A 27,307-nucleotide genomic window follows, 5' to 3' on the forward strand; every position below is an offset into this window, starting at 1 on the left:
ATATATATATATATATATTTACTTGTGAGCACATTCACATAATAGACAGGACTGCAACCCTGTTTTTCGCAATTATTACCTAGCCTAGCAGTGCGCAAAGCGGGGGGCGTGAGATTTTCTGGGTGGGCGGGGCGGTGTTTACAGGCGCCGCGCTCTTCCCCAAGGCATTTAAATGATCAAATCTTGTATAGACCTTATCCTTCGGAAATAAAAAATACAATATAATAAATATTTGAAAAGTGTGTGTATATATATATGTATGTATGTCTTTATTTATATAGCGCCATTAATGTACATAGCGCTTCACAGTAGTAATACACACGTCAATAATATAAATAACAAATAATACAAATAACAGATCATGGGAATAAGTGCTTCAGATATATATATATATATATATATATATATATATATATATATATATATATATATATATATATATATATATATATATATATATATATATATATATATATATATATATATATATATATATATATATAATACTTATAGGTGTAAGGAATAAATCACCCAAATAAACCCTGGCCCTGCCCATGCAGTTAGTAGGTTTGTTGTCCCTTTAATAATAAGGTTGGGATGCAGCTTTGGGGTAGGGGAGTGTCCCAGCAGGGGGAAGAAATGGTCATATTTACATAAATATCACCTCCCTCCCCACAGACGTGATCATTCATCGCCCTCTCTGCCAGTGGGGAGGAGGGAGAGGGGAAAGTTATTAGCAGGACTTGCTGGGAACTTGTTGCAGTGTGAGGGCTGCTTGCAGGGCACAGTGAGGGGGCTGCTTGCAGGGCACAGTGAGGGGGCTGCTTGCAGGGCACAGTGAGGGGGCTGCTTGCAGGGCACAGTGAGGGGGCTGCTTGCAGGGCACAGTGAGGGGGCTGCTTGCAGGGCACAGTGAGGGGGCTGCTTGCAGGGCACAGTGAGGGGGCTGCTTGCAGGGCACAGTGAGGGGGCTGCTTGCAGGGCACAGAGGGGGCTGCTTGCAGGGCACAGTGAGGGCTGCTTGCAGGGCACAGTGAGGGCTGCTTGCAGGGCACAGAGGGGGCTGCTTGCAGGGCACAGTGAGGGCTGCTTGCAGGGCACAGAGGGGGCTGCTTGCAGGGCACAGAGGGGGCTGCTCAGGGGGGGTTAGGGGATGGATGCGTTAAAGTCCGCAGGGAGGGCGATCATCAGGAGCCCCAGCATAGCCAAGCAGTCCTGGGGAGGAGGCCGGCACAAGAGTAAGTGTGTCCTACAAACTGTGCGTGTGTTGTGTGGGTGTACACAAACCTTGGGGTGTGTGTGTGTGTGTAGGGTAGGTAAGGAGTGGGACCACTGTCCTTCCTTCTTCCTTTTTTTTTTTTTTTTTTTTTTTTTTTTTATGGTGTGTGTGTTCCTGTAGTCTGTTGTTAAGGGGGTATTGTAGCCCCACCCTGCTTATAAAGTCTCTTGGTGGTCTTTCTCTTGTTGGGTCCTTCCCTTAGTATGTGGCTCACTTCTGCCATAGTGTGTGTTTGTGTGTTCAAGAACCACCAATGGGCCAGGGGATATCCCTGCTTCAGCACAGGTGGATATCAAAGATTGAGCCACCTGTGCTGAAGCAGTGATATCGCCAATACTTGGCCTAGAATTAACCCCTGGTTAGCTTGTATTTTGTGTACCCCACACTATTCTGAAGAGGCATGTTGCTGTATCCTGCAGCAGCGGAATACTTGAATATTGTCCTGTGTAACATGCACACTGTCTGATATTGTGTGTTACACATTGTCACTTAGTGTCAGTCCTGGAAAAATCACAGTATACACTCATTGGTTAACGTTATGCATAAATATGCCTCGGTTGCTTGTTTTTAATGATGGTCCCCAGTATAATGTGCTTTTCTGTCCATTAATGCCACCTCTTTTTACTGACCGCCCTGTGACATCGGTCTGTCCTTCCTAATAGCCGTGTCCTGTTTAACCCATTGCTTACGGGAATGAAGTGTAGGTGACTGAAACCATATTTTCTTGCACAAGTGTATTTCAAACACTTAAACTTTTTTTTTAATGTCACCCTGGTAATCAAATGCTTTGTTTTTAACGTGTGTTTGCATACAGTACATGCATAAATCTAAACAAAATGTTTCACAGGAAACTAGCATTAAATGTGACTGTGTGGAGTGTTTCATCTTTCTAAAGATACATATATCTTTTTTATTTTTTATTTTTAAATAAATTGGTATCTTTTGACTTATTTTTTTGTAAATTTCTTTAAGAAACACATTCATTTTGTGTGTGTGTGTGTGTATTGACACACTGCATATTGTGACTAGAACATGATGGGGACTGAGCTTGTAATAGGAACTAGGATAGGGGAATATTACCTTATTTTTTATTTAAAGCTCAACTACTTGTTGCACAGCAGCAGTGGGACAACTGCAGTTCTCAAGGGCCACCAACAGGTCCTGGTTTTAAGGGATATCCCTGTTTCAGCACCTGGACACCCCCCCCCCCCTCGCTAAATTGCTTTGATTTGTCATAGTCTGCAAATGTTTTAAAGCCACAGTCCTGGGGGAAATGTACTTCATAAAGGTGGGGGGGGGGGGGGGGGGGGAGGGGCAACCTACGTGGTTAGTTGCTCTGTCCGGGGGCGGCCAACTCCCAGTCGTCAAGGGCTACAAACAGGTCGGGTTTTCAGGATATCCCTGCTTCAGCACGGATAGCTGTCTGTTTGAGCCACCTGTGCTGAAGCAGGGATATCCTTAACCTGACCTGTTGGTTACCCTTGAGGACTGGAGATGGACACCCATGCTCTCTAATCAGAGCTGAAAATATCCCTGTTCAGTTCCGGGGGGCCCCTTGGTTGCAAAACAAAGACGCCTGCGTGTGTGGTTTCTTTGTTTTTAATATACCACTCACTGTTGGTAACGCTGTCGGTGTGCTCAGAGGAAGAAGCCTTGTGCAACCCGGGGACACTGCCGTGTCTGTTACAGATAAGCGCTGCACCGACTCGTTCTGCGGCCAGCCACATTCTTTCCCCCCATCTCCGGGCCTGCTGCTGGGCGTCTGTGACGTGGGGTGGCAGGAAGCCGCATGTCGGCACAGTGTCTGCACACGCAGTGAGGTGGAGGTGTGCACAGGCAGAGGGCCCTACTTATTTACAGCTCTCATCCTATTCACCATCACATGTGCGGTGACACGGGTCTCTCTGGCCAAAGCATGTGCCTTGCATGTGCCTTGCATGTGCCTTGCATGTGCCTTGCATGTGCCTTGCATGTCCTAAATATGTTGAACTGGAAAGATTCCTTTGCTTTCTGACATCAGCCCACACGTTCTGTTCTGTAGTTGCATGTTTTGTTTCTCAATATAACACAGTGGTTAATTGTGTGGATTACAAAGGCTGGCCTCTATACAGTCTGTAATGCCAGGAATTTCAGGCATGCATATGTTTAGTAGCGGTTTAATTTCATGGTGTAGTTATACAAGATTTTTTAGTCTCCCAATATCTTTTTAATGTCCCCAAACAGTGAGAGATGGTATATACTGCATGGGTGGGCAACTCCAAGTCTTAAGGGCCACTAACAGGTCAGGTTTTCAGGATATCCCTGCTTCAGCGCAGGTGGTGCAGTCTTTTACTGAGCCACCTGTGCTGAAGCAGGGATATCCTGAAGACCTGACCTGTTGGTGACCCTTGAGGACGTGTGTGGCGCCTCAGACATAGTGTTATGTGCGCCTGTGCTTGCCGAGATCCGTGGCCTGCAGGTTTTGGTGCCTGTGATGTCACGTGACCGGTTCGCCCTCATTGGCTGAACCGCGCACATCAGCGGGCTGTCGCGCGACAAAGACAAACAAGTCGGGCTGAGTCCCTGCTGGTGCTGGGCGCCGGGTGTCCTGCATGTGCGCGCAGGGGGGGGACATTGCGGGTAGTTGAGCGCGCGGGAAAGTATATCCTGGTTTGTTTTTTTTGTTATCTGAGCGTGGGCCCCCACACACACCGTGAGTGGGGACTTGCGTATGTATCCGCCGCAAGCGCCGTGCGCTAGCAGGGACCCAGCCTTGGTCTCGCCATGCATCAGCCGTGAGCATTGTTCTGCATTTCTCGCAAGGGGCGTCGCTCGCGCCATCGGAACCAGTATGGACGCCACCTTATTATACGTGCTGTATGTACTTTTTTTTTGTTCTCCACCCCCCCCCCAAGCAGATTGTCCCTACCCTGAAGAGCTTACGATCTAATTTTATGGCTTGCCCAATATTACAAGGAAACGGGTTCCAAATGACATGCTCCTACCACTAGCCTTTTATTTATTTTGTGTCCCCATGTTCGATTAATCGCCCCTAAATAATCCCGCATGAAGGGGGTCTCATTATATTTCTTTTTCTTTAAAGCCACAATCCTCATCTGCAACTGCCCCCTTTCCCTTCCCCCCCCCTTTCCCTTCCCCCCCCCTTTCCCTTTTCCCCCCCCTTTTCCCCCCCCTTTTCCCTTCCCCCCCCCCTTTTCCCTTCCCCCCCCCCCTTTTCCCTTTCCCCCCCCCTTTTCCCTTTCCCCCCCCCTTTTCCCTTTCCCCCCCCCCTTTTCCCTTTCCCCCCCCCCTTTTTCCCTTTCCCCCCCCCCCCTTTTTCCCTTTCTCCCCCCCCCCTTTTTCCCTTTCTCCCCCCTTTTTCCCTTTCTCCCCCCCCCCTTTTTCCCTTTCTCCCCCCCTTTTCCCTTTCTCCCCCCCTTTTCCCTTTCTCCCCCCCTTTTCCCTTTCTCCCCCCCTTTTCCCTTTCTCCCCCCCTTTTCCCTTTCTCCCCCCCTTTTCCCTTTCTCCCCCCCTTTTCCCTTTCTCCCCCCCTTTTCCCTTTCTCCCCCCCTTTTCCCTTTCTCCCCCCCTTTTCCCTTTCTCCCCCCCTTTTCCCTTTCTCCCCCCCTTTTCCCTTTCTCCCCCCCTTTTCCCTTTCTCCCCCCCTTTTCCCTTTCTCCCCCCCTTTTCCCTTTCTCCCCCCCTTTTCCCTTTCTCCCCCCCTTTTCCCTTTCTCCCCCCCTTTTCCCTTTCTCCCCCCCTTTTCCCTTTCTCCCCCCCTTTTCCCTTCCCCCTTCCCCCCCCCCCTTTTCCCTTCCCCCTTCCCCCCCTTCCCCTCCTTACCTTGGCTCTGGCATTCTGACGCCAGAAGCAGTCTGAGCCAAGGTAAGTGAAGTTACAGAGGCCTTGGCCGCTCCCCTGGCATTTAATTTAAATGCTTTCAGGAAGCGCGGGGGTCCTCTGTAAACCCCTGCGCTCCCCGCAGAGAATCTCGAACACCCCTGGTTTAAGGGGTCACATCTGGATGATGCCCCCTCTTCTTTATTTATTTTGTTGCCTAAATCTGACACTTTTTTTATAAGTGTGTTCACTTTTGGTTCTTGGCTTAGGAGAGCCAGGACTGACCTGGAAGCCAGGCGGCAACTCTAGGGGTTTGGCAGGGTGCCCCCTCCACTGGGCACCTGCTCCTCTGGCTGGCTGGCTGCCTGTGCGGTGCTCCCCCCCCCCACACCCCCCCTTTCCCATAATCTTTCCATGGCCCTATAACTGGGTTTCCTGGGGGGGCCTCGGATGAATGTCTGACACTACTCTAGATTGTCGGTGTTAAACAAAATTTGCACAGGCAAAGCCTGCCTCTATATTGGCTCCATCATGGGATGGGGGTGGGTGACACTTGATTGGCAAAAGCATTCTGACGCGCAGAGAACTATTTTCGCATATTTGCCAAAGCTTTGCTATTGGCTTGTGTGTCCTGCTTCCCACCTATAAAGGGGGGGGGGGGGGGAGGTTTTCCGGTGACACCCTGTTTCCTGAGACTTGCCTCCCATAGGTGCTGGCGGTAGCATCCCCCCCCAGCACGGTGAGCAATATGGCAGCTTCAATCTCTCTGTATATGAGCCAATAGGAAGGCGTTATGTCGCAGCTTCCGATTGGCCAGTGTGTGGTATTTATATCTCCGTGAGGTACCGGCGGCAGCTCCAGTGGTGTCTCTGATGCAGGGGGTTCTAGGAGCTCAAATGAATGCAGTTTAGATCCAAACAGCTGCCCCCCTCCCTCTTCCCCCCCCCCCCCCCTTTCTATCCACTTGGAGAAGTCTTCAACTTGTTTTTTATTTTTTAAACCTGCATTCGGTGTCTAAAAATAAATAAAAATAACTGTATCTGGTTGTTGCGATGTTTAGAGGCTTTAAGTCTGACTTTATTTATTTTTATTCTGAAAGGCCATTACATTACATTGCCAAGTTCTTGTTGGATGTTAACTGGTATTGCAACTATTTTTCACTTTTCCTCCGTAATAATGTATTTTGTAAATGTTTATTTTTAACACTTGTATTGCTTACTGGATGGAGTCTCCTACATACAGGATCCACCCAGGTAAGAGATCAGCCACATTTCCTATTTAATTCTGTATTTTCATACAAATATTTACGCATGCCCCCATAGTGTTTCCAGAACCTTTAACATGTACAGAACGAGGCATTTTCTCCATGGTTTGGACAGTCTAAATTACTTAACTCCAACTTTGATTGCAGGGCAGAGACGCCTATTTTTATAGGTTGAAAGGAACTGACAACGCTTTTAAACAATTTGGACTGGCATGAATATATTAAATAAAAATATAAACAACGTCTCAGTGGTAAATGCTCTGGTGGGTTTTTACTGTCTTTATCTCCTGTCTTTTGGTGATAACCGTTTTCAAAGAAGCCGTTTACCTGCAGTAGTGCGGAGTGACAAAGTAATTATGTTACGGTTTGATTAATGATGGCAGCGCACGTAGCTAATGTGTATCGTGAATTCAATCAGAAGTGAAATGATCTGGCTGTACCATTATTCTGCTCCAGGTACCCCCATTCCTGAGAGAGGGAGATATACATATCTCAAAGGCGCATAAAAGGTCCCTATAATTGAGGTCGGACAATTCAGTCGCATGAGATATCTGCATTGTAAACTCTCCGAGGCATTTGGCGGTGAAATGAACGTTCTAAAACCTTCATTTAAAAACACCTGACGTGATGGGTAAGGTCGGTCTCCTTTCCCTGCGTTGGGAAGCCCCTGCCCAGCATATTGAATGGGAATGTCCAGTTATTATTGCAGCAGTGATGGTGTGTGCTTTGTGTTGAGCTTGCCTAGCATTGAGATTGAACCAGAACTGCTCTTGGATATAAGTGCAGGAGGAGGGAGTTTGATCTGTTGAAGCTCAGTCAGGAGGACTTAAAATGATTAGGTGGCATTGGGATGAATTTGCATACATGCATAACAGGCTGACTTAAACACACACCTGACTGCTGCTGCACTTGCTCAGACTGACACTTTACTGAGTTTACCCCAAATTTTCGGGAGTCTCCCAGTTATTCTGAGGCCTCTGGACATTTTAAGGCCGATCTGATTCCGCAGCTTACCATGGATTTTTGCCCTGGGTCTCAATCTGTCCAAGCCAGAAACTCAAGAGCCCTATGCAAAAATCCTCCCCTGCATCAATACACTCCTGCTGCCCCTGACCACTTGTTAATGTTAACACGCTGTGTTTTTATTGTTTTTGTCCCTTTAACGAAGTCTCTTGGGAAAGTGATTTCTATTTTTGTCTTTGCCTTTTCCTGTTCTTAAGGCAGGTCATGGTTTCAACATGAACTAGATGTTACTGTGTGGAGGAGGAATCGCAGTCTACTAGCATTTAAAGCCACATTTACATGCTGTTAAGGAATATTTGGCTTTAAAAATGACCTTAATTTAAAAAAATAAAAATGTATTGAACAATCTAAACACGGATCCCTTGCTGAAGAATAAAAAAAACTGTCTTCTGATACCAAAAATGCACTTTTTTATAATAAAATAACAATTTTTTTTTTCTCCCATGGCAGCAGTCCTTCACATACTGTAAACTCAGGATTCTCAGCCTGACTCGTGTAAGATTGTAAGCTGCCTGGGGCAGGGACTGCCTTGCCTCATCTGATTTTGTATGTTCGTTGCACTTATTGAATGGAATCCCTGTAATGTATTGTTCCTCAGTGTACATGTGGTGGTGCAATGGATGTAAACATATCTGCTGCTTGAGCCAATTCCTAGTTTTCGGTCTTTTAAAAAAAAAAACAAATTAAAAAAAACCCCTTCTGTAGCTACATGACTATTACCCAGAATGCACTGGGGTTTGGTTATCAATACAGCGGGTTGCTATGGTAACCTGTAATTCCATTAAACTTTACCGTCACGCCCACATAGCACTTCAATAAGTCCTTTTTTTTTGGCAATTATTGGTGCGTAATTAAATCTCCAGTTATTGACACACACATTAGCGATGCTCAATTTAGGTTCTTCTGTATGCTGTGACGTGTCTTCCCTGTGCTGGAGAAGATTTGTATCCCACTCATTGGAATGTAGCTGATCTCCTCTTCTCCAGGGAGAGGGGAGACTGCGTCTCAGAGGTACCTATTCGATATACTGGGAAGCTGGCTTCCATGTGCTGGCACAGAGCACATCCTTGCTTAAATGAGTGGGACTCCCCGGCTGCCGCCCTGGGAAGCGGTATCTCCGCATGTTGAAGGGTCTCGGCCTTTTTTTCTCCCATCTATCTGGGCACATGGCGTCCCCTTGCAGGGCACGGTGCTATGGCCGATGTCCTGAGCATTGGAAATGAATGTGAGTAACACTAGCCTGGTCCGGGTTGGAAAGGGACATGGCCCAATTGGAACTGGCTGAGTTTTTACACTGAAGACGGCGCACACGGCTAAGTGCTATTGTTTCAATGGGGGGGAGGGGAGACCTTGACTTCAGTGAACGGTGATCACATCTCTCCCTGGATCAATACTGGAGCGCATGCTCTGTCAGCATTTCACCTTGTACCTTTCTAAATATATCCAATCCTTTGCATGCAAAATCACACGGTCATTGAGACTACAGGAAAAGTGCTTTTTAATTGTGCAGCCTTCGGGGAGGGGGGGGGAGAAGAAAGTCCCCTTCCAGGCTCATAAATACTTTCTTGTGGATGTGGGGGAAGGGGGGGGGGGGTTGGGTTCTTGTTAAAAAAAAAAAGCTGTTGTGATCCAGTCTTCAATGTAGATATTGTATCTACCAGAAATCTCTAAAGATAGGAAGTGCCACATTTTTCCTGGCTTTATTATAAAGAACCCTTCCATTGCGGACAGTGACATCGCCTTTTGTCTAATCCCAAAGGATGCAGCGTATGGCCATTGGTGTTAACAATATGTATGGTCAAGTCTCTGGCAGGCCTGGTTCTTCCACACGGGCAAACCAGGCCTCAACACACTAAGACCTCCATGTGAATAAGGTCTCCAGACTGAACCTCTCCCCCCCAGTCCTACATGTAATGCAACTCTCCACTAAAACTCCATGGGTACCGTGAGGGAACTCTAGAAAATATATATACATGTGCCTGTATTTAAGAGCATCAGTAATATGCAGTAAAGTACAACCCTGAATCAGAAGTATTTAGTTGCAAGTCTGACAATATAATCAAATGTGCCCCCCCCCCCCCTCGTTTTCCACACTTTTTTGTATATGTATAACTGTAATGTGAAAATCTACAATAAAATGTATTTTTTTTTTTTTTTCCTTTTCTTCTGTGTACCATACAAAGGACATGCTTGTAAGTAGCTCATATCCACGCTTTGTCCTGGTTTCTCCCCCTCCCCAAGGGAACAATCTGAATTTGCATAGCGCCCTGCAAGTCGGGCCTTCCATCCCAACTTCTCAGAGATGGAGAATGAAATGTTTATTTGGTTGGGGGGGTGGGGGGGGGGAGAGAGCGAGGTCGGCGTGGGTATGTGAACTTTGAAGTTGACATTGGAGCTAAAATATAATTAGATTTTTCTGCCAACGCTCAAAGCGATCTGTAGTTTTAATGGCAAACCCAAATGATCTCGTGCTTTGACAAGCGGGGTGGCTGTTCCAGAACTAACTGTTGCAAAGTCCCTTCCAGATAGCAGCATAAAAATACCCATCTATATGGGGGGAAAAAGGTGTGAACTGGTAATATATCTTGTCTACTCACTGCTTGGAATTGATGGACCTAGAAATTAATTAGGTAATGAATCCTAAAGTTGCCGTTTTGGGGGGGAAAAAAATATATAAATTTATTATACGCTGCAAGTATTTTCTCATAGTACAGAACTGATTCATTAAAATAAAAAATAAATAAAAAATAAAACCTGTAGGATATTGCTAGAACTACAGCTTTAATTGTAGCCACTGACTCATGCCGGATGCAAATCTCTTCTCCACTCCAGCTTCTTCTTTATAATCTGACCGCGCCACAGTCCATGCGCCCATCAAGGTCTTAGTTTCTATGTGCTAGTTGTAGTTTCTGTGTTGCTGCTGAACCCTCAAGACACCCCCCCCGCCCCCTCTAACAGGTTGGGTTTTAAGCTCATTCAACGTCTGACCCACCTGTGCTGAAGCTGGGATATCCATAAAACCTGACCTGTTGCGGTGTCTTGAGGACTCTAGATGAGCACCCCTCTGTTCTAGGGGCCCAGCCTGAATTTTGTACGAACTTGATAAACAGTGACTGTTTCATGACCCTAAATATAATGACCTTACTACCGGTATCCTTGGGAGATATTAAAGATGCTGGGAGTCCTGTTGGCATTGGTGTAAGGACTGGATCTGAAATACCTTTACAGGGCAGATTTATTTAAAGGAAATAACACTTTGTGAACTCTTTTGTCTTTTTTTAATATATATATTTTTGTATTAGAACTGCCAGAGAATTGGACGGACACCAGGGAAACGCTGTTGGAAGGAATGCTATTTCATTTGAAATATTTGGGCATGACCTTGGTGGAACAGCCGAAGGGAGAGGACTTATCTGCAGCTGCTGTGAAGAGGATTGTGGCAACAGTGAGTCTGTTATGGTTTTGTGGGTTCATTTAATAAATAACATTGGCGCTGACGGGTGAGAACCTGCATTCTTATACCCTTGCAACACTCGGGACTCTCCTCCGTAGTGTTGAATGGTATCTTTTTGGCATTTATCGCTGTCAACCTCGCATAAATCACCTGATCTCTTACCCCACTGTGTACACTCACAAATACAATGATGCATACAGATGTACTCATTGATATGCACACAATATACATTAATACTCTGAGGGTCACCCACAGATTTGCACATGTACAGTTAACCAAATAACGCACACCCACATGCCGATATTTAAATGTAAAAAAAACAAAAAAAAACCACAATTTACAAACTTTTCCCTATTCAGAGACACCTAAAATTCAACCACTAATTTTTCCCAAGACCTGAAAGCCGCCACATCTCTGCTGCTTGTTTTGGGGAAGCCAATGACACGATTAGTCATTACAAAAGGGTTGCTCTGGCGGCTACTTTGAACCCAGCCCCCCCCCCCCCCTGCTACGTAGGTGTAGTGTGACCTTTTTAATCGGGCTTGATTGGATGGTTGTGTTGATACTACTTTAGTACTGCTTACTCGGTGCCAATTGCTGGCAGTTGCTGTAAATACACTTCACTCCAAACCAGTGTAGGTCCTGCCAGCCCAACTTCAGGTTACTCTCCTATAGTCCATGTATAATCCTATTCTGATGCTGTATCCCAACATGTCAAACTGACTTGATTTTAACCCCTTTTGGTGCCTGAGCGGTTTGGGATGCATTTCTCTGCAGTGTTGTGTTTCCTGTCCCCTTGGCGGCGGTGGGGTCAGTTGCATGCATAGTTATCGCCTGGGGGCGCGGTCTGGAGCTGGGTGTCCTGTCACAATACAGACACAGCATTGCGATTACAAGGTCCTTCTCTGCATTCCGTTCCACACGGACACGTTGTAACGCTGACGCCCGTTAGGAATGTGGGTGCAGAAAGTGCCACAGCGTGGCCACTGGTTTCTATGCATGATTTGGGGTCGCTGTCCCAACGATGACCAAAGTTAAGTAATGTGTTTTTTAAAGGTGCCGTCCCCTACCAGGCAGATTATACCAACCACTCCTTTTAATTCTTAAACCAATCATTTTTACAGATCATTAAAACTGTTCTCTATAGAAACCAGACACTTCTTGTTACCAGGAAGTGGGTGTTACTTTAGGCACAGTCGTAAATCTACTGTGAGCAAAACACATTCAAACCACACACCCGCTCTTACACACACAATGGAGACTGAAAACAGACAAAATGGAAACAGAACACCGACTTCAATCCTTCTCCAGAGACCCCCCCAACCCCCCACAGTCTATTTCAGTAATATATTCATTTCAACAGTATACTGATTTCAGCAGTATTACTTCATCAACTTCTACCTACTTTAAGAATAAGAGTGCAATAACATGTACCTAAATAAAAGCTATCGATGACCGGTAGCGGTAATGGCGAACTTAACCTTTTAATTAAGAGTAGCCAAATATCCTTACCGTCACAAGTATATTGATCTGAAATGGTGTAAATCTATGCATTTAGCTGCATTGCAAACTGATTTTAACCTGCTTATTTATTCTAATCCCTTAAATAAAGGCCAAAGCCGGTGGAAAGAAACTGCAGAAAGTTCTTCTGAAAGTGTCCCCCAGAGGAATCATTCTGTATGACAGCGGAAGCAATGACCTGATCGAGAACGTTTCCATCTACAGGTACGCGGATTGTGGCGAATACTTTCAGAAGGAATTGATCATTAAAGGTCACATTGTTGATTTTTATCTTGCCCAATTCCATTTGATGTAGATTACCACACTTTTTTTTTTTTTATATCTTCATTGCCGTTCTTTATTACAAATATTAATTAAAAAGGCCATGAACAAATAGTCAAGCACACTAAAAATAAAGTGCATTTAGTTCAGGCACCTGATGAAGGTGCCAGTTTGCACTGATCTGTTAGATGCTACCATGACTTTGTCATTAAATTAGCTTGTGTTGCCTATTGATTTCTCTTTATTTTTGGTGTCTTTGACTCCATGAAAAATATCTCTGCTCCTTGATTGGATTATTTATTTATTTTTTGTTTTTTGGGTTCTTCGCACCCATCCTTGATATTTATGTTAGTTTTAGACCCCTTGCAGGGGCATCCCAAGTGGCTGGACCTGATCCTCTTTCCTCCATTTAAAAAATCCCAAATCCTGCAGTACTCTCATTCACCAATCGACAAAGCTGTTATCCATGCAAACATCCGTGGTTCTGTCCTGATGCGTTCAGAAAATATTCCTCAAGTCTAAAACTAGATTTAAAAAAAAAAAAAAAAAATTGGGGCCTTAGCAGCTATATTTAATTCAGGCTTTAAGATCCCTTTTTAGGGAATAAAATAAGTAGTGAAGAGGTGAAAACAGACAGATGACAATAACACAACTTTAAACAAATAACATCCCTTCTAGAAGTGAGGAACAACCATGTAAGCAGAGTTTGTGCAAGAAGAGAATGCCGTTGTGTCTGGCTGTAGTTTGATTTGCAATTGAATATTCCAGGGATTCAAAACTTTATTTCTTGCAACAACCGTTTCTATTTTCTTCAGGTCCAAATATTTGTAATCCCGTCTGTTAAAGATGAAGCATTGTCTAATGGTGGCAGCGTAACTAGTTTTTGTAGGGTTGTGGTGTGTGGTTTTTTTTTTTTTTTTTTTTTTAACCCATGGTGAATTGTGTAATAAGTGATTATAATGGAGATGCAAGATCATTAACGTCTTGTTGCGTCTGTCTCTTCCCCACTGTTTCAAAGATCCTTATGGCGACAAAATTGATTTGTACTACTTTAACATCTTGTGGTCTCCTGTGCATTGTCCGTGTCGGCACTGTGTGTACAGCAGGGTGGGACTCATGACCGTTTTTTGTTTTGGTGCTGATCTAACACCCATTTCCTCAGGCAACCAAAGGCTACCCTTGCACATTTTTGAAGTAATTTTGGATGTCTTCAGCAGTCTGACTTCTCTGAAGTTTGGCTTCTGAGCTACAGGAAATACACCACGTTCTCCAGGGTCTAATCTTGCATCTGAATTGTTGGAACTGGGAACTGTTCAATGAGAGCTTGGACGCAAGTCTCTGGCGTGTTGGGCACCTGTCCCATTTTCTTGTATGCCTTGGTAAAGATGTCGACTATTGTCTGAGGAATTTTTTGCCTAGAAACCGTACAATATTGTTAGCACACTGAAGTTGGGGTGGTCTTGGTTCTTGATCTGAGTCAGTTGAATTTTTAAATGGCTTGCATCTCTTTGGTAGAGCAGCTTCTTGACGACTGGAAGATGGTTGGGTATTGTAAGTAATCCTAGATGAGCGTGTTGAGGCAATGAGCCAGCCTTGCTTGACTGCCGCCTTGATCTAAAGTGGTCTGATGGACCATTACTGAGAATCACCACTCCTATTGTCATGGAGCAGCCATGGGGACCAATTTTTGTGGGATCCATACTTGAAAAGGGATCTTCATCTGTGTGTCTGGGTTGGTTAAAGGCTTTCGTGACGTCAGAATGCTATGTGGAAGGGCCCGTTTTGATTAGCCCGTTTGATTAGGTACTTGAGCAGATTAGTCCAGCAGTTGTCTCCTACCATAGGTCACATGCGGACATCTTTGTGATCCCAAGAGCAAACCTGGTACCCAGGCTTTGGACATGGCTGTGTTTCTGAAGGCCGTGCTCTGCATGTTTGGTGAAGAGAAGGACTGAGTTGATCTTTCCCACTTATTCCTTACAGATGGTTCTGCTCCAGAAGTTGGTCCCTCCCAACTCTGGCGTTGAGGAGAATAATCACTTCTCTTCCTCCTTTTTGCTTATAACAGGAACTATAATACAAGTGCATCAAACCTACAAGTGATCATAGGCCTGGAGAGCGTAGTCCAAATGACAGACTGTGAGTGGCAGCCGGTGACAGGAGTAAGTGCAGTGGAAGGCAGTGTCTGTCCTTAATGGTGGGTAAGGGCCTCTGTTGGGATAAGTGATCAAGTCCAGGCTATTGGAATGCTTAATTCAAAAGGTGTATTTTCAGGTTTAACTTGCCGTTGGGGAGAGGGGGTGTTTGGTGTGTAGAGTGGGGGGAGATTTAGGAGACACACAACAGTGTGAGCTGAGGCAGTTTTGATGCATTGCACCAGTTCTCAGTGTGCATATGAATAGTGTTTAGTTCACGTTGATACTAAGACTGTGTCATTAACTCTGCAAAAGCTTTCGCACAGAACCAGGATAACGTTACAAGGAGGTAGAACTGGTAAACACTACTGTTGACTGTCTGACCATTTGTAATGATTCTGATAACCCAGATCTCTAGGGGTTAATCCATAAAGGCAATGTTGTTGAAGGCAAAGTAGATTTTGATCCGGTATTTGAAGCCGTGGTAAAACACAGGGTAACGGCCACATTAATCAAAAGAAGACCATGACTTGTGAGCACATTCATGTCTCAGACATGCCCACAAACCTGCCTTTCCCCATTATCTCGGCATACAATGCTTTCAACTGCAGCCAGGGATTCTGGGTAGTGACATGCAAATTAGTACTTCATTTATTTCCTGTATTTATTTATTTATTTTTCTTTTTATATGGATCCCTAGAGCTTCTACTTGCTGGCTTTTTTTTATTTTATTTTTTCCCCAGCGTAGTTGGCAGCACATGCCCAGCAAACTGTGCTCACAGGTCTGCGTCCTTCACATGTCTCCAGTTTGTTTTTTTGTTTTTTTGTGTATGTGTACTAAAATTCATGCAAGACTTGCTATTCATTACAATGTCATTTTAGTCCTATTCATTTATATCAACCGCACCCCTAATCTACAACCATGTTCAATAGTTCACGCCTAATACACTTTCCAAACGTTTGCTTTTCCAAATAGTCTGACTTGCATAGTGTCTTCCTACCGATGGGAATAAAACACCCTCTTGACCTGGATTTACCCCGCAGTCTCCTCCCACCTCTGTACCAGCCGGGACTTTAACATTCCTGTGTTCTATTGCAGTGTCGGCACAAATTGGGGGTTAACAGAACTCACCATGAATGTTACTAGGGTCGGCCAATTTAGTTGCTTGCTAAAGATCTCTTGGCTATTAACCATCACTACACCATTAGAAAGTATAATACAGCATCATGTAACGTGTTACAAATCTAGAGCTCTATAGATGTACACTGTCCTACTCGAACATGCTACAACAAACTACTACTTTTAGTCGCGATGTGACCCTCCTGAGTAAGGAGATGTAGGGCATTGATTGCATTGCATCCTGAAAATAAACATTCCAAATGATTTATTCTTCTAGACGCTGTTACAAGCTTCAGGCAAATGCAGACATGAGGTTAAAAATGGAGAACAGATGTGGGCTATGCTGTTCTGACACACCCTCTCAAACTGGATTCGTATAGTTCTTTCCTAGCTACTAAATTAACCTATTCATGGACTATTGGGCCGTAAAAAGATTAGAAAGTTGAAATCTGCGTATTCTAAGAAATAGAATAAAATCCTGAGTGTGCAGCCGATATTATCTAACCCGTGGATACATGATGTTTACATGTTCCAACTTGTGTTCTGCTGTGTCTCAATCCATGAAATGTTTACCCTAAATGTGCTTGCTCTCACACTCCACAATCCGTTTTGCAAACTAACATTGCAGAGTAGTCTGGGGAACCATGGATTCTAGCAGACAGGATGGATTTTGAATGACATTGAATGGTCCATAGGAGACTGAATCCGAGTCATCATGTGTTTCAATTTAGAAACCACCCCAGCAGAAGGGGTATTTGAATGAATGGGCTCAGATTGGCACAATTGTGAAAAGCAAAACCCAATAATTGAACAAACGCCAAAGGAATGAACATTTTTTTTTTTTTGGAGAAAAGGGATAATATACAGTATTTGAATTATGTTGAGACCACAAGTTATATGTAAAAAAATATAATAATAATAGCATGTTCTTGTATAACGCTGCTAGTTGTACGCAGCACTTTACAGAGACATTTTGCAGGCACAGGTCCCTGCCCCGTGGAGCTCACAATCTATTCTTTGGCGCCTGAGGCACAGGGAGATAAAGTGACTTGCCCAAGGTCACAAGGAGCTGACACCGGGAATTGAACCAGGCTCCCCCGCGTCAAACTCTGTGCCAGTCAGTGTCTTTACTCACTGAGCCACTCCTTAATATGTACCTTTATTTTTAATGGTGTGGTACATGTAAGGTTAATGATTCCCAGAAAGATAGGTGCTGCTGCTCTTGCACTGTCCAATCGGATACAAAATCCCCAGGAACCCTATCCCCCAGCTGACGAAGTCTGGGAGACCCCTAAAATGTTGGTTAGACTCTGGCGGTTGGCTAACTCTTATGGCAGTCTGTGTTCATAACGACTCCCTTTCATGTGTTTCTACCCAAAGAAGCAATGTGAACTTGCCAAACTGCACCTCTTTATTACAGTATTTACTGGTATATAACTTGAAGATGTAGTATTTGTATCTTTAAAGAAATGGTGGTTTTGGTCCCGAAACAAGTCCCCTGGTGGCTCCCAGAATGTCTGTGCAGTTTCCAAACATGCTGCATCAAACCTTTTCCTGGTCTGCGCCATTTCTAATTACTTTAAAATCGCTGCTTTATTAAAATATGTATAATGCGACTTGTGTTTTATTTTTTTCTCTCCCCTGTGTATACACAAACCTTTTCCTTTTTGTGCCTGCAGGATATCCTATTGCACAGCTGACAAGCTGCATGATAAGGTGTTTGCATACATTGCTCAAAGCCAGCAGAATGAGCACCTGGAATGCCATGCGTTTCTCTGTGCAAAACGGAAAGTGGTTAGTAACGCGCCTACGTCTGTGAATAAGTGGAAGCGATTATCTGTGTAAGACGCTCGGGGGGTTCACAATATTTTACTTGTGACAGGTGTAGTAATTCTGCTCCTCGCTATATTAACGTGACCATTTTTATTGTGTCCAATCCCCTTACAGCCAAATGGCAAATCTGAGCAAGCTGTTACGGCTGTAAAATTTAATGTTGACCATTCTGTAGCCTACAGGTATACATTAAAATCCTGGTGTATAGTGGGGTATCTGGCCAGGCTTGGAGTTAAGTGCTGGTATACCCAGGCTTAATATTTGTATACAATGGGGAACACATTGTAGCAGAATAGGCAATGGATGGGTATCAATATACTTCTAAACAAATGTGTTGCCTTCCTTGTCCCTTCCTTGTCCCTTCCTTGTCCCTTCCTTGTCCCTTCCTTGTCCCTTCCTTGTCCCTTCCTTGTCCCTTCCTTGTCCCTTCCTTGTCCCTTCCTTGTCCCTTCCTTGTCCCTTCCTTGTCCCTTCCTTGTCCCTTCCTTGTCCCTTCCTTGTCCCTTCCTTGTCCCTTCCTTGTCCCTTCCTTGTCCCTTCCTTGTCCCTTCCTTGTCCCTTCCTTGTCCCTTCCTTGTCCCTTCCTTGTCCCTTCCTTGTCCCTTCCTTGTCCCTTCCTTGTCCTCTATACACAAAAAAAAAACACACATGGCATTATTAATCAAAGAGAAATGGATGGGGACCCCTGTGTGCCACAGCCCCAGGGAGAAAATCTCAGTGGGTGTGTCCTGTGCTGCCTGGAGGCATTTGAAGGCTGTGTTTGGCGTCTCCTCTCTCAGCCTGGCACAGATCTGCGCTCTCCATACAGCACATGATGCTGAGCAGGTCCATGTTTAAGAGGTGTGGGAGAGGCTGTGTAGCCATAGAGGTATGGAGGAGATGAGCAGTCTGCAGAGCTGTGATGCTGCGAGGCTTTAAACCCTTCAGGGGTTACCCAGCTCAAAAAGGTTGCCTTGTGTCTGTCGCATGTGTGTAATCGTTCTTTATCTTCATTTCTATCTTCAGGCTCAGGCAGTTACATTAACCGTGGCTCAAGCATTCAAGGTAGCATTTGAGTTTTGGCAAGTGTCCAAAGATGGTACGTACTCCTCAGTTGGGAAAACGCTTCAAACTAGTGACTTGTCGGTGCTTGTGTGCTAAGAAATTGTTTTGGTTTTTACATTACACACCTGCATTTCTATGACCTTGGAGTAAGTCTTGGAATGGGTCTCACTGCCTTTTCGAGTCATTGCTTTTTATTCTAGGATCATACGATTTGTGATGGAAACATGTTTTGGTCTTGGTTACGTGCGCTTTCTGTAGCTGAAATTGTGTGTTTTACTTGCAATCGGTGGCTTAAAGTAGTGGTACTGGGCCTGCCTTATTATGGTTGATTTTAACCATTTGCTGCTGGAAGTTCGTTCACCCGAGTGGCAATTGATTTTGACAATTGACTTCTGGTATTTGTATTGGGGAAGCTCCCCTTCCCCAATAACTAAACTGGAGTGTCCAATAGTGGTGAAGCCAATCTGTATCTAGGGAGTGGGGGTTCCGGGACATCTGTAAATGATTTGTAATTGGAAATCTGGTGGGGCAGAGAGGGAACCTGTGTGGTCGCTGGGAGTTGGGATCATACAACAATGGGGAAGGGAAGGGGATGGACACCCTCGCATCAGCCTATAATAAAGTGAAATCAACAACGGTGCAATAAGGGGAGAGAACAGGATAATAACTACAGAACAAAGACCCTCAGGGCAGCACTCGTCGTATGTGATAATGTAATGATGATAAACTTAAAATTACAATGCTTTAATTAGGTTAGTTAAAATAAGTGTCAAAATCGTTGAAATAAATGAACAACTGACAGTGGTAACACAACACACAAAACAGACAAAAATACACAATACTCAAACTGAATTATAATTAGCCGAGGGGAGGAAGGGATACATATAAAGCAGCAGTTACACTTGAATACTCCGGGTAGGGTAATTATAAACACACCGTGCCCCTATCAAATATACCAAGCCCTCGTCAGAGCTTGCGCAGTAAAGTAACGCTGATGTAAGTTACCTGCTGAATTCTGAGCAGGCAGCTAACGACACCACATAAAGTACAGAGTGTCTATTGCATATAGACATTGTATCCCTTCATGCATACATCGGCACTTAGCAGTGCCTCTCACCCTCTGCCCGGCATGTGAACGTCATCACGTGATGACGTCAGTCCTGTAGCCGCCTCCCACCTGACGCACGTTTCGCTGGGGCGCTTTTTCAAAGGTGGGCTAATTATATGTGGTTGCTCACTTTGTTTCTGCTACCTGCTATCGTACTTGCTATAGTGGCACATTTGAATTAGGGGGCCATAACTCGATACGGACGAGATCCGTGCCCCAGAGCTGAATATTACACTTTGTAAGCTCTTGTGCACTTGGCTATCGACAGCCAAGATAACAACTTATTTCTGTGTTTTGCCAAGACATTTATTGTTTTCTGCGTGTTGTGAGGCTTTAATAAACGTGTTTTAGTGGCACATTTGAACTAGGGGGCTATAACTGGATACGGACTAGATCCGTGCCCCAGAGCTAAGTACCACACTTTGTGAGCTCCTGTGCACACTGTCCATTAACACTTGGATTACCATTCTACCTACCTATAGTTAGGCTTGTTTTACCCTTTATTTAGGGATCCTCCACGACCAGAGTCATTTCAACATTTTAGCCTATTGTGGCTGTGCTAAAACATCATTAGTGAGCTCTCACTCTAATGCTGTATATTTTGCATATCATTTTTGGCATATACCTTTGCATGGTCAGTCCACCGTCACCTGTATCTATTTTACAGGCTTTTTAACCCTGTCATTGCTGAACCAGGGGGGTTACTATCCAGTCACTGATCATCACTGCTAATCAGCAGATAGGTAGGATCTCTACCTTCCCCCTAGATTTCAGTTTCAGTATTGTGTATTTTTGTCTGTTTTGTGTGTTGTTTTACCACTGTCAGTTGTTCATTTATTTCAACGATTTTGACACTTATTTTAACTAACCTAATTAAAGCATTGTAATTTTAAGTTTATCATTACATTATCACATACGAGTGCTGCCCTGAGGGTCTTTGTTCTCTAGTTATTATTGAATTGGGATCATACAACGTTGGTACCTACTGTGAAGAGAATGAGAATGTGTGTAGACTTGTGTACCATTTTGTGGTGGACAAGTGACTTTTCCCCTCTCTACTGGTGGTATTTTTCTGTGTGCACTGAATTTCTACTCTACAATGCATGCAGCCGTATGGAAATTGGCTTGAAAGGGTGAGGAATGAGTGACATGAGCATGGAGTAGAATCACTGAGCAATTACTGTACCCGTGACATGCTTGACATTTTTATTATTATAGGTAAAGAAAAGCGAGAGACATCTGGCTCTGATGGAGAAGCGGCTAGTAGTTCTCAATCCGAAGGCTCAACAAGTCTTGTCAGCCTGAAAGGCGGTGAGTCCAGAAATTGTGTCCACTAGCTGGCCACTCTCTGCTGGGAGACGGTTTCATGTACCTACTATCCTTTTAGTGAACTTTGAAATGCAGTAGAAACTATTGGCTGAAATCCAACTCCATGTGGCACTGGATGTATATGCTTCTGTTTATAACTTCTGTATATTGCAAGTAAGACGTCATGGTTTGTTCCAGAAGCCATCAACCGTAATGATGGCGCTTCTTGTAGTGGAAATGAAGCAATGTCACACTTATTCGGCTTTTGTTTCTGGTATCTTGTAGCTACAGGTAACCTATTGGATGTCGATGAAGGCAACGTACATAAAGCTTTGGTAAACACCAATGATACTCCGTTGGAAGACCTATTTAGACAAAATAACTCCACTGAGAACAACAACCTAGTGTGGGTAAGTTGAACTGACCACTATAGATAGAACAGTATTACATATGTATTTTATTCTAGTTTTGTAATGGATATTGCAAGAATATTTTTGATATTCTAAATCCGAATACTACCAAATTATATTTATATCACCACACACCACACACCCACACGTTGTAGAATATTTTGAAGTATACCAAAACATTTCAATGTTCTAGTAGCTACATTAGTCTGAGTTCTTAATAGAAGATTAGCCTCCCAAGCTTTCCAAACCTCATAGGTCTCATCTTCACCTGTCCTATAGCAGCAAATTATGTTCAGATTGGGGTGGTGCTGGATTCTGCAGGGAGTATTCAAGTAAGCATAGAGGAATAACTTTAGGTTATCTAACTGGAGTTGGGTGGTTTGGTGAAGAGATGTGTAGGAGTACAGCAAATTGTCTTGAACCTAATGTATTTAGTTGGCTTAGTGTCTGATATTTGATATGGGGCTTAGTGTCTGATATTTGATATGGGACAATCAATGTTTTCTTTCCTTTAATTAGGAACTGGACGATGGGCTTGACGAAGCATTTTCCAGGTAAGCTTAAATAGACCTTTTTAAGTGAATCCTCAAATCTGCATGTTTACTTTTTTTATATGTACGTGACTTACACTTTAAAATAAATAAAACCTGGCACGTGGTGTTTCTGATGGTTTGCAATGTACGATCGTGCATGTCTGTGGTATTCAGGAAGAATAAGCTATGTATTAAAAATACCACATCTTTGCAGGCGCGAGACCAATGTGTAGTATAGGGCAGAGGTGGTAAACGCAATCCTTTTTCAGGATATCCCAGGTGGCTCAATAAGAGCATTGGTCGAAGACAGCCTCTGAGCCACCTGTGCTGAAACAGGGATATCCTGAACCTGACATGTTTGAAGGGGCTTGAGGACTGCAGTTGAGAACTATTGCTATAGGGCATATTTACATATCTACCTTTTTACCTGTGCTCCATGTGGGGAGACGGGATACCTGAGTAATCTAAAACAGACCTAAAATGTATTTGAATAACATGCCCTTTATATTAAATGTAATGGGTGTTAAGGTAAATGTGCTCACTACCGCAGTCTCACCCAGAGTTTGAGATCCTAATGGGGCAGCTATATCATGAGGCACTCAAGGGGTTAATTGACTTAAATTTCATTTTGCTGGTTGGCTTCTGACTTTTGCATGTGGATTTTTTTTAATGCGAAAAGGACTTGCAGAAAGATGCAAATCAGTGCAGTTTATTAAAGGAAATTGAAGATAAATCATTAGATTTCTAAGGTGCCTATTTAGGTAATTATAAGGCCATTATAAAGTTTAGTATTGGCTGACCCGGTAAAAACGTGTGTTCAGTTTTACCGGTCAATGCCATGAATACTTGCTGTAAATGTTTTATTTTTCTATTTGGATTTGAGACTAATGTTCCACATTTTGAAGCCTTTCACAAAGTGTGTGGACTCTTAAGATTGTGGCTTTTTGTGCTTTGTTACGGGAGTATTAAAAGGACTTGGTTGTAATGTATCTCAAAAGTAACCCTTGTTTCTGTATCAAATGACCTGTTCTTTGTGGGGGATCTTCAGCTGCAATAAAAAATACGTATATACAATCATAAATATAATTAAAAAATAAATAAATCTGAAAGTTCCTACAGGGCTTACCATGTACTCTGAGCTGTGCATAGAACTTTGGCTTAAATCCACAAAAGGGGTGCCAGGCGTCGGTATGCCTCCCAGTCACATTCCTAGGGGCTGCTAAAGCTTGCCACCCTTTTGTGGCTCTGGGCTGACGAGTCCCTAACATCCTTACAATCTCCTCCAAGGTGCGGGATAGGGCAAATTATCCAAGTCACAAGGAGCTGATGCTTTTCCAAAGCTGCTTCTGCCGGGATATGACGAGATCTCCATGCGTGATGCGCACAAACCAGTGTGTTCACACGTCTGCTTTTGTCTGTTTCAGGCTTGCAGAGTCCAGGACGAACCCCCAGGTTCTGGACATCGGTCTAACTGCAAATGATCTGCAGACTGACGAATGCCTCTCCCCTTCCAACTGGGACAAAATGGATCTGACTCCTGCAGAAGATGAGCTGTTTATGTTTTGACTGTGTACATCTTTACCAAAAAAAAATTTTTCCCCATGCATTCACCAGAACAAAGGACTATTGGTATCCAAAACAATCAGTGAAAAGTAATAATTTAACGTGTTAGACAAACGCTATAACATCATACCCATTTTTTATTTTTTTTTCTATATCCTGAAACCACTGACATTACATCTTTCAGATGACCAGTGTTTAACTTTTTGACATTTCACTATCAGCCGGTTTAACTTGCATCATTTTGCCAATGCGAAGGTGCAGCACCGTAACTTTTTTTTTTTTTATTCGGGGAAAACAAAATTCCGTTATCTCTTTGTCGTACTGAAATGGATAAAATCATGTAGCGGTAATAACAAAGCATTGCAGGCCCTCCATGGACAAAATGTCTTTACTGCAAAAAAAAACCGAAATAAATAAGCTAATGACCAAAAACACTTCAGGGAATCTGAGTCACATCGGTGCCCGGGTCTCAAACTGTTTCAACCAGTCATATTCCGATGCTGCAGTTGAGTCCTCTGACGACACCGCATTCATGTGGATGGACATGAACTATCGCACTTCACTGAACACCCCCCCCAAGTTCTAGAGTCGGCAACCAAGCTCCGTTGCAGTACGATGCTGGCTCCTGCTGGGGTTGGTTGCTGGATCTGTTTGGGTTCACTTGGCTGTGGACCTGCCCAATACCTGCACTTATTACTGTATGAGGTTTTATATACGGGAACAGGACCTCTGTGGGACGTTTATATCATATACGGTGGAGGGTTTGCATCACTTTCACTGACCATTTAATTCTCTTTGTGATGACACTATGGTAGCACCAAGTGTGGAAGAGAACCGGTTTCTTGCACTTCAACTCTTAGTGTTTGGGGTTTTATTTTCCCTTCTGTTTGGTTTACACTTTCACTTCTCAAACTCCTCCCTTAGCTTTTTTTGTTTGTGTGTAAAACCAGTGTTCATAGTGTTTCGTTTCTAGGGGCCTGTATAGTATTATAGGAGGTTTAATTAATTATTCCTGCGACCTGTTTAAAACCTTTGCCTCGAGCATGGGTGGGACACTCCCGTCAAGGGCCACCGACAGGTTGGATTGTAAGGCTATCCCAGCTTCAGCACAGGTGGCTCAATCAGAGGCTCTGACTGAGCCTCAGACACCTGTGCTGAAGCGGGGATATCCTTAACCCGTCCTGTTGGTGGCCCTTGAGGACTGGGGTTGCCCACCCCTGGCATACAGCATTACATAGGTTTCTTTTGTCAGTCTGTTTGCACCTGTTCACTGAAATGAACCTTGCATTATGACGTTGTCCTTTTGGTTCGTGTTGCATTGCTGAAACCAAATGGCATGTCCCGAGTGTGGGAATAGTCTCCTTTTGTTATATTAACAAGAATGCAATCACTAAATAAGAAAATGCTTAACGTGTTGTGTAAACTGCAATTACCTTTAACGTATTAAACCTGGGTGGTATTTTATGGTATAAAAAGCAGCATTATTATTTTTTATCACCATCATTGATTGCACGTTCTTGGTGAATAACTTTAGGGTGGAAAACTTGGGTCAGAAGTGCAACAGATGAGCAAATATATTTATATACCGATATATTTTTAAAATCTGCTTTCAAGATGTATTCCTTTTTGTACCGACTCTGTATAATGACACGTGATATTTTCACTGAATATCTATATTAAATGCAAGACAATCATTTCACTAATCAAAGCCCACCTGCATATGTTTCCCGTACATATATTCTGCAAACTGTATGTATTAAATAGTGGCCTAAAGATGTACAGTCGTGGTTTTTACTCCATGTTAATCCCCTTTTTGTTGAACATAACCTGTATTGAAATATATAGATCCATTGTAAGAATTCTGCATATTCATGTTATACAGTATTTTAACTAGCAACGTTGGTTACGTTTAGAAATATCCATTGGTCAACGCATGGTAGAGCTGGACACTTTGTTTGAGGCAAATAGAAAATGCAAATGGTGTTTACAGATTGGCTAGTTGGCAGGAATTTGGGACTTATTAACCTTCGCTGCAGCAAGGTTAAGAAGCCGCGTTGCATTTTGCAGTGTCCAATGGGACTAAATCGTGTAGAGCAGAAAAACAAGGTAGTGAGCTGATCCGTTCTTGCTGACTTGCAAACTCTTCTTCCTGGGCGTATTTAGCACAATATATAGAAAGCGCACTGGCCTTATTCGGGGAGCTGTGATGCTACACGTATAAAATGGAGATGGTCGTTTGACGTAATTTAAAGGCGGGTTAGATCTGTTCCAAAATACGGGCCCAATGCGTTTAAAATTAAAATGTATTGCTGCGTTGGTGCAGCTACTCGCGTTAATGTAACTCATTAGATTCTTGATCCTTACAGTTTTCAGCTGTTTTCCTGCAACCCAAGTACTAAAGCAATATGTTGCAGGAAGAGGTGAGCTGTGAGGGATCCCCCCCTGGCACCCCGACTTCTGCAGCTACAGCACGAACCTGCTTTTTCACTAATCTAAATGAATGTTGCATGGCTCATACCGTGTTCATATACACTTCTTTTTTTTTTTTTTTAAACTGGCTTGATATCTTTAAAAGGTGTAGCTTTTCTTTAGCACTGGTTTAAAGGGCAGACGGCATATTTTGCAATGAATATAAACCCTCCCTTGGCAACTGATTTATCAATTGCTGGGAAGAAATGTAGGATGTGTAAACAGTTCACACACACACCAGTGTCAGCTACTGTGAAGATGCTATTGACCATGTATGAAAACCTGAATTAAAATCTAGGTTTGAAATACCTTGTTTCCAGTGTTGTAGTTTCCTTCAACTGCGGCGTTTGACAACCATACAAATTAGTTTATTTAAAAAAATGTGTGTGTGTTAAATAGACGATACCGTTCTGTGGCTAACGAAATGCTTTTATTTGTGCGAGCTTTCGAGATACACTGATCTGTTCTTCCGGCGATGTTACAATGAATGAAGCAAGCAAAAGGTATACTTATGTAGCCCCCTGTAAACAGCTCAGGCTATACCTATCTTCCTTCTACTGCGGTAAGTCCTGTTAAGATCAGGCGCCAGTAATCATCATGGGTTTTCCCCCTTCATAGCCCTATCCTGAGTGGTAGACGCAGGCCTGGACTCTGCTGCAGGCGTGAGCAAGAGGGGAGGTTCCGCTGACACCAGGAGGGGAGGGGCTAGCTCTATATTTAGCAGCCAACTCCGGTGAGTGAGGAGTTGTTCTTCGTCCTTGATGTGTGCCGTGTTCCTCTGTTATTAATGGTCCTTCAATAGAGAGAGTAGCTTATGAAGAGTTCGAGTGAGCAGTGCTATCCAAAGTCTAGAGCTGCTGAGTATTATGCCGTGAGCCACGAATCCTGCGGAACGGTCCGAGGAGTATCAGGAGGCTACGGGCTCCCCGGTGCAGAGTGCCGGTTGAGAGCGAGAGGAACCAAACCGATCAGCGTCTATAAGTAGAGCTAATAGAATTTTATAGACTGGTGGACCAATGCCCTCACCCCGCTGCCAGGGGTGATAGGGAGAGAATTCAAGACCCACCTCAGGGGTGGGCCTCGGGTATTGCAGCCCTAGCTCAGACCATCCTGTCGGCAGAGTGACTTGGAGAGGAGGAGGAGGTCGTGGGAGTTGAGCAGGT

The 27,307-nt window shown here is 43.9% G+C and overlaps 1 protein-coding gene across 1 annotated transcript; it reads left to right on the forward strand.

Annotated features, from left to right (window-relative positions):
* The first annotated feature begins 699 nt into the window (after positions 1–699).
* On the forward strand, positions 700–26,452 carry LDLRAP1 (low density lipoprotein receptor adaptor protein 1). The gene is made up of 9 exons (XM_075603738.1): positions 700–1,238; positions 10,688–10,830; positions 12,452–12,564; positions 17,556–17,670; positions 18,715–18,787; positions 21,080–21,172; positions 21,455–21,579; positions 22,099–22,133; positions 23,537–26,452. The coding sequence occupies exons 1-9, from the start codon at positions 1,154–1,156 to the stop codon at positions 23,676–23,678; spliced, it is 924 nt and encodes a 307-aa protein (XP_075459853.1). The 5' UTR covers positions 700–1,153; the 3' UTR covers positions 23,679–26,452.
* The last annotated feature ends 855 nt before the right edge of the window (positions 26,453–27,307 follow it).

The sequence above is a fragment of the Ascaphus truei genome, chromosome 6, assembly GCF_040206685.1.
Source record: "Ascaphus truei isolate aAscTru1 chromosome 6, aAscTru1.hap1, whole genome shotgun sequence".
NCBI classification, from domain to species: domain Eukaryota; kingdom Metazoa; phylum Chordata; class Amphibia; order Anura; family Ascaphidae; genus Ascaphus; species Ascaphus truei.

Excerpts from the sequence above, each read along its gene's own strand:
- LDLRAP1 (XM_075603738.1), top strand. The coding sequence starts at position 1,154 with ATGGATGCGTTAAAGTCCGCAGGGAGGGCGATCATCAGGAGCCCCAGC. Across the intron at positions 21,173-21,454 it reads TCTTGTCAGCCTGAAAGGCG|CTACAGGTAACCTATTGGAT; the intron begins GTGAGTCCAGAA and ends GGTATCTTGTAG. Across the intron at positions 21,580-22,098 it reads AGAACAACAACCTAGTGTGG|GAACTGGACGATGGGCTTGA; the intron begins GTAAGTTGAACT and ends TCCTTTAATTAG.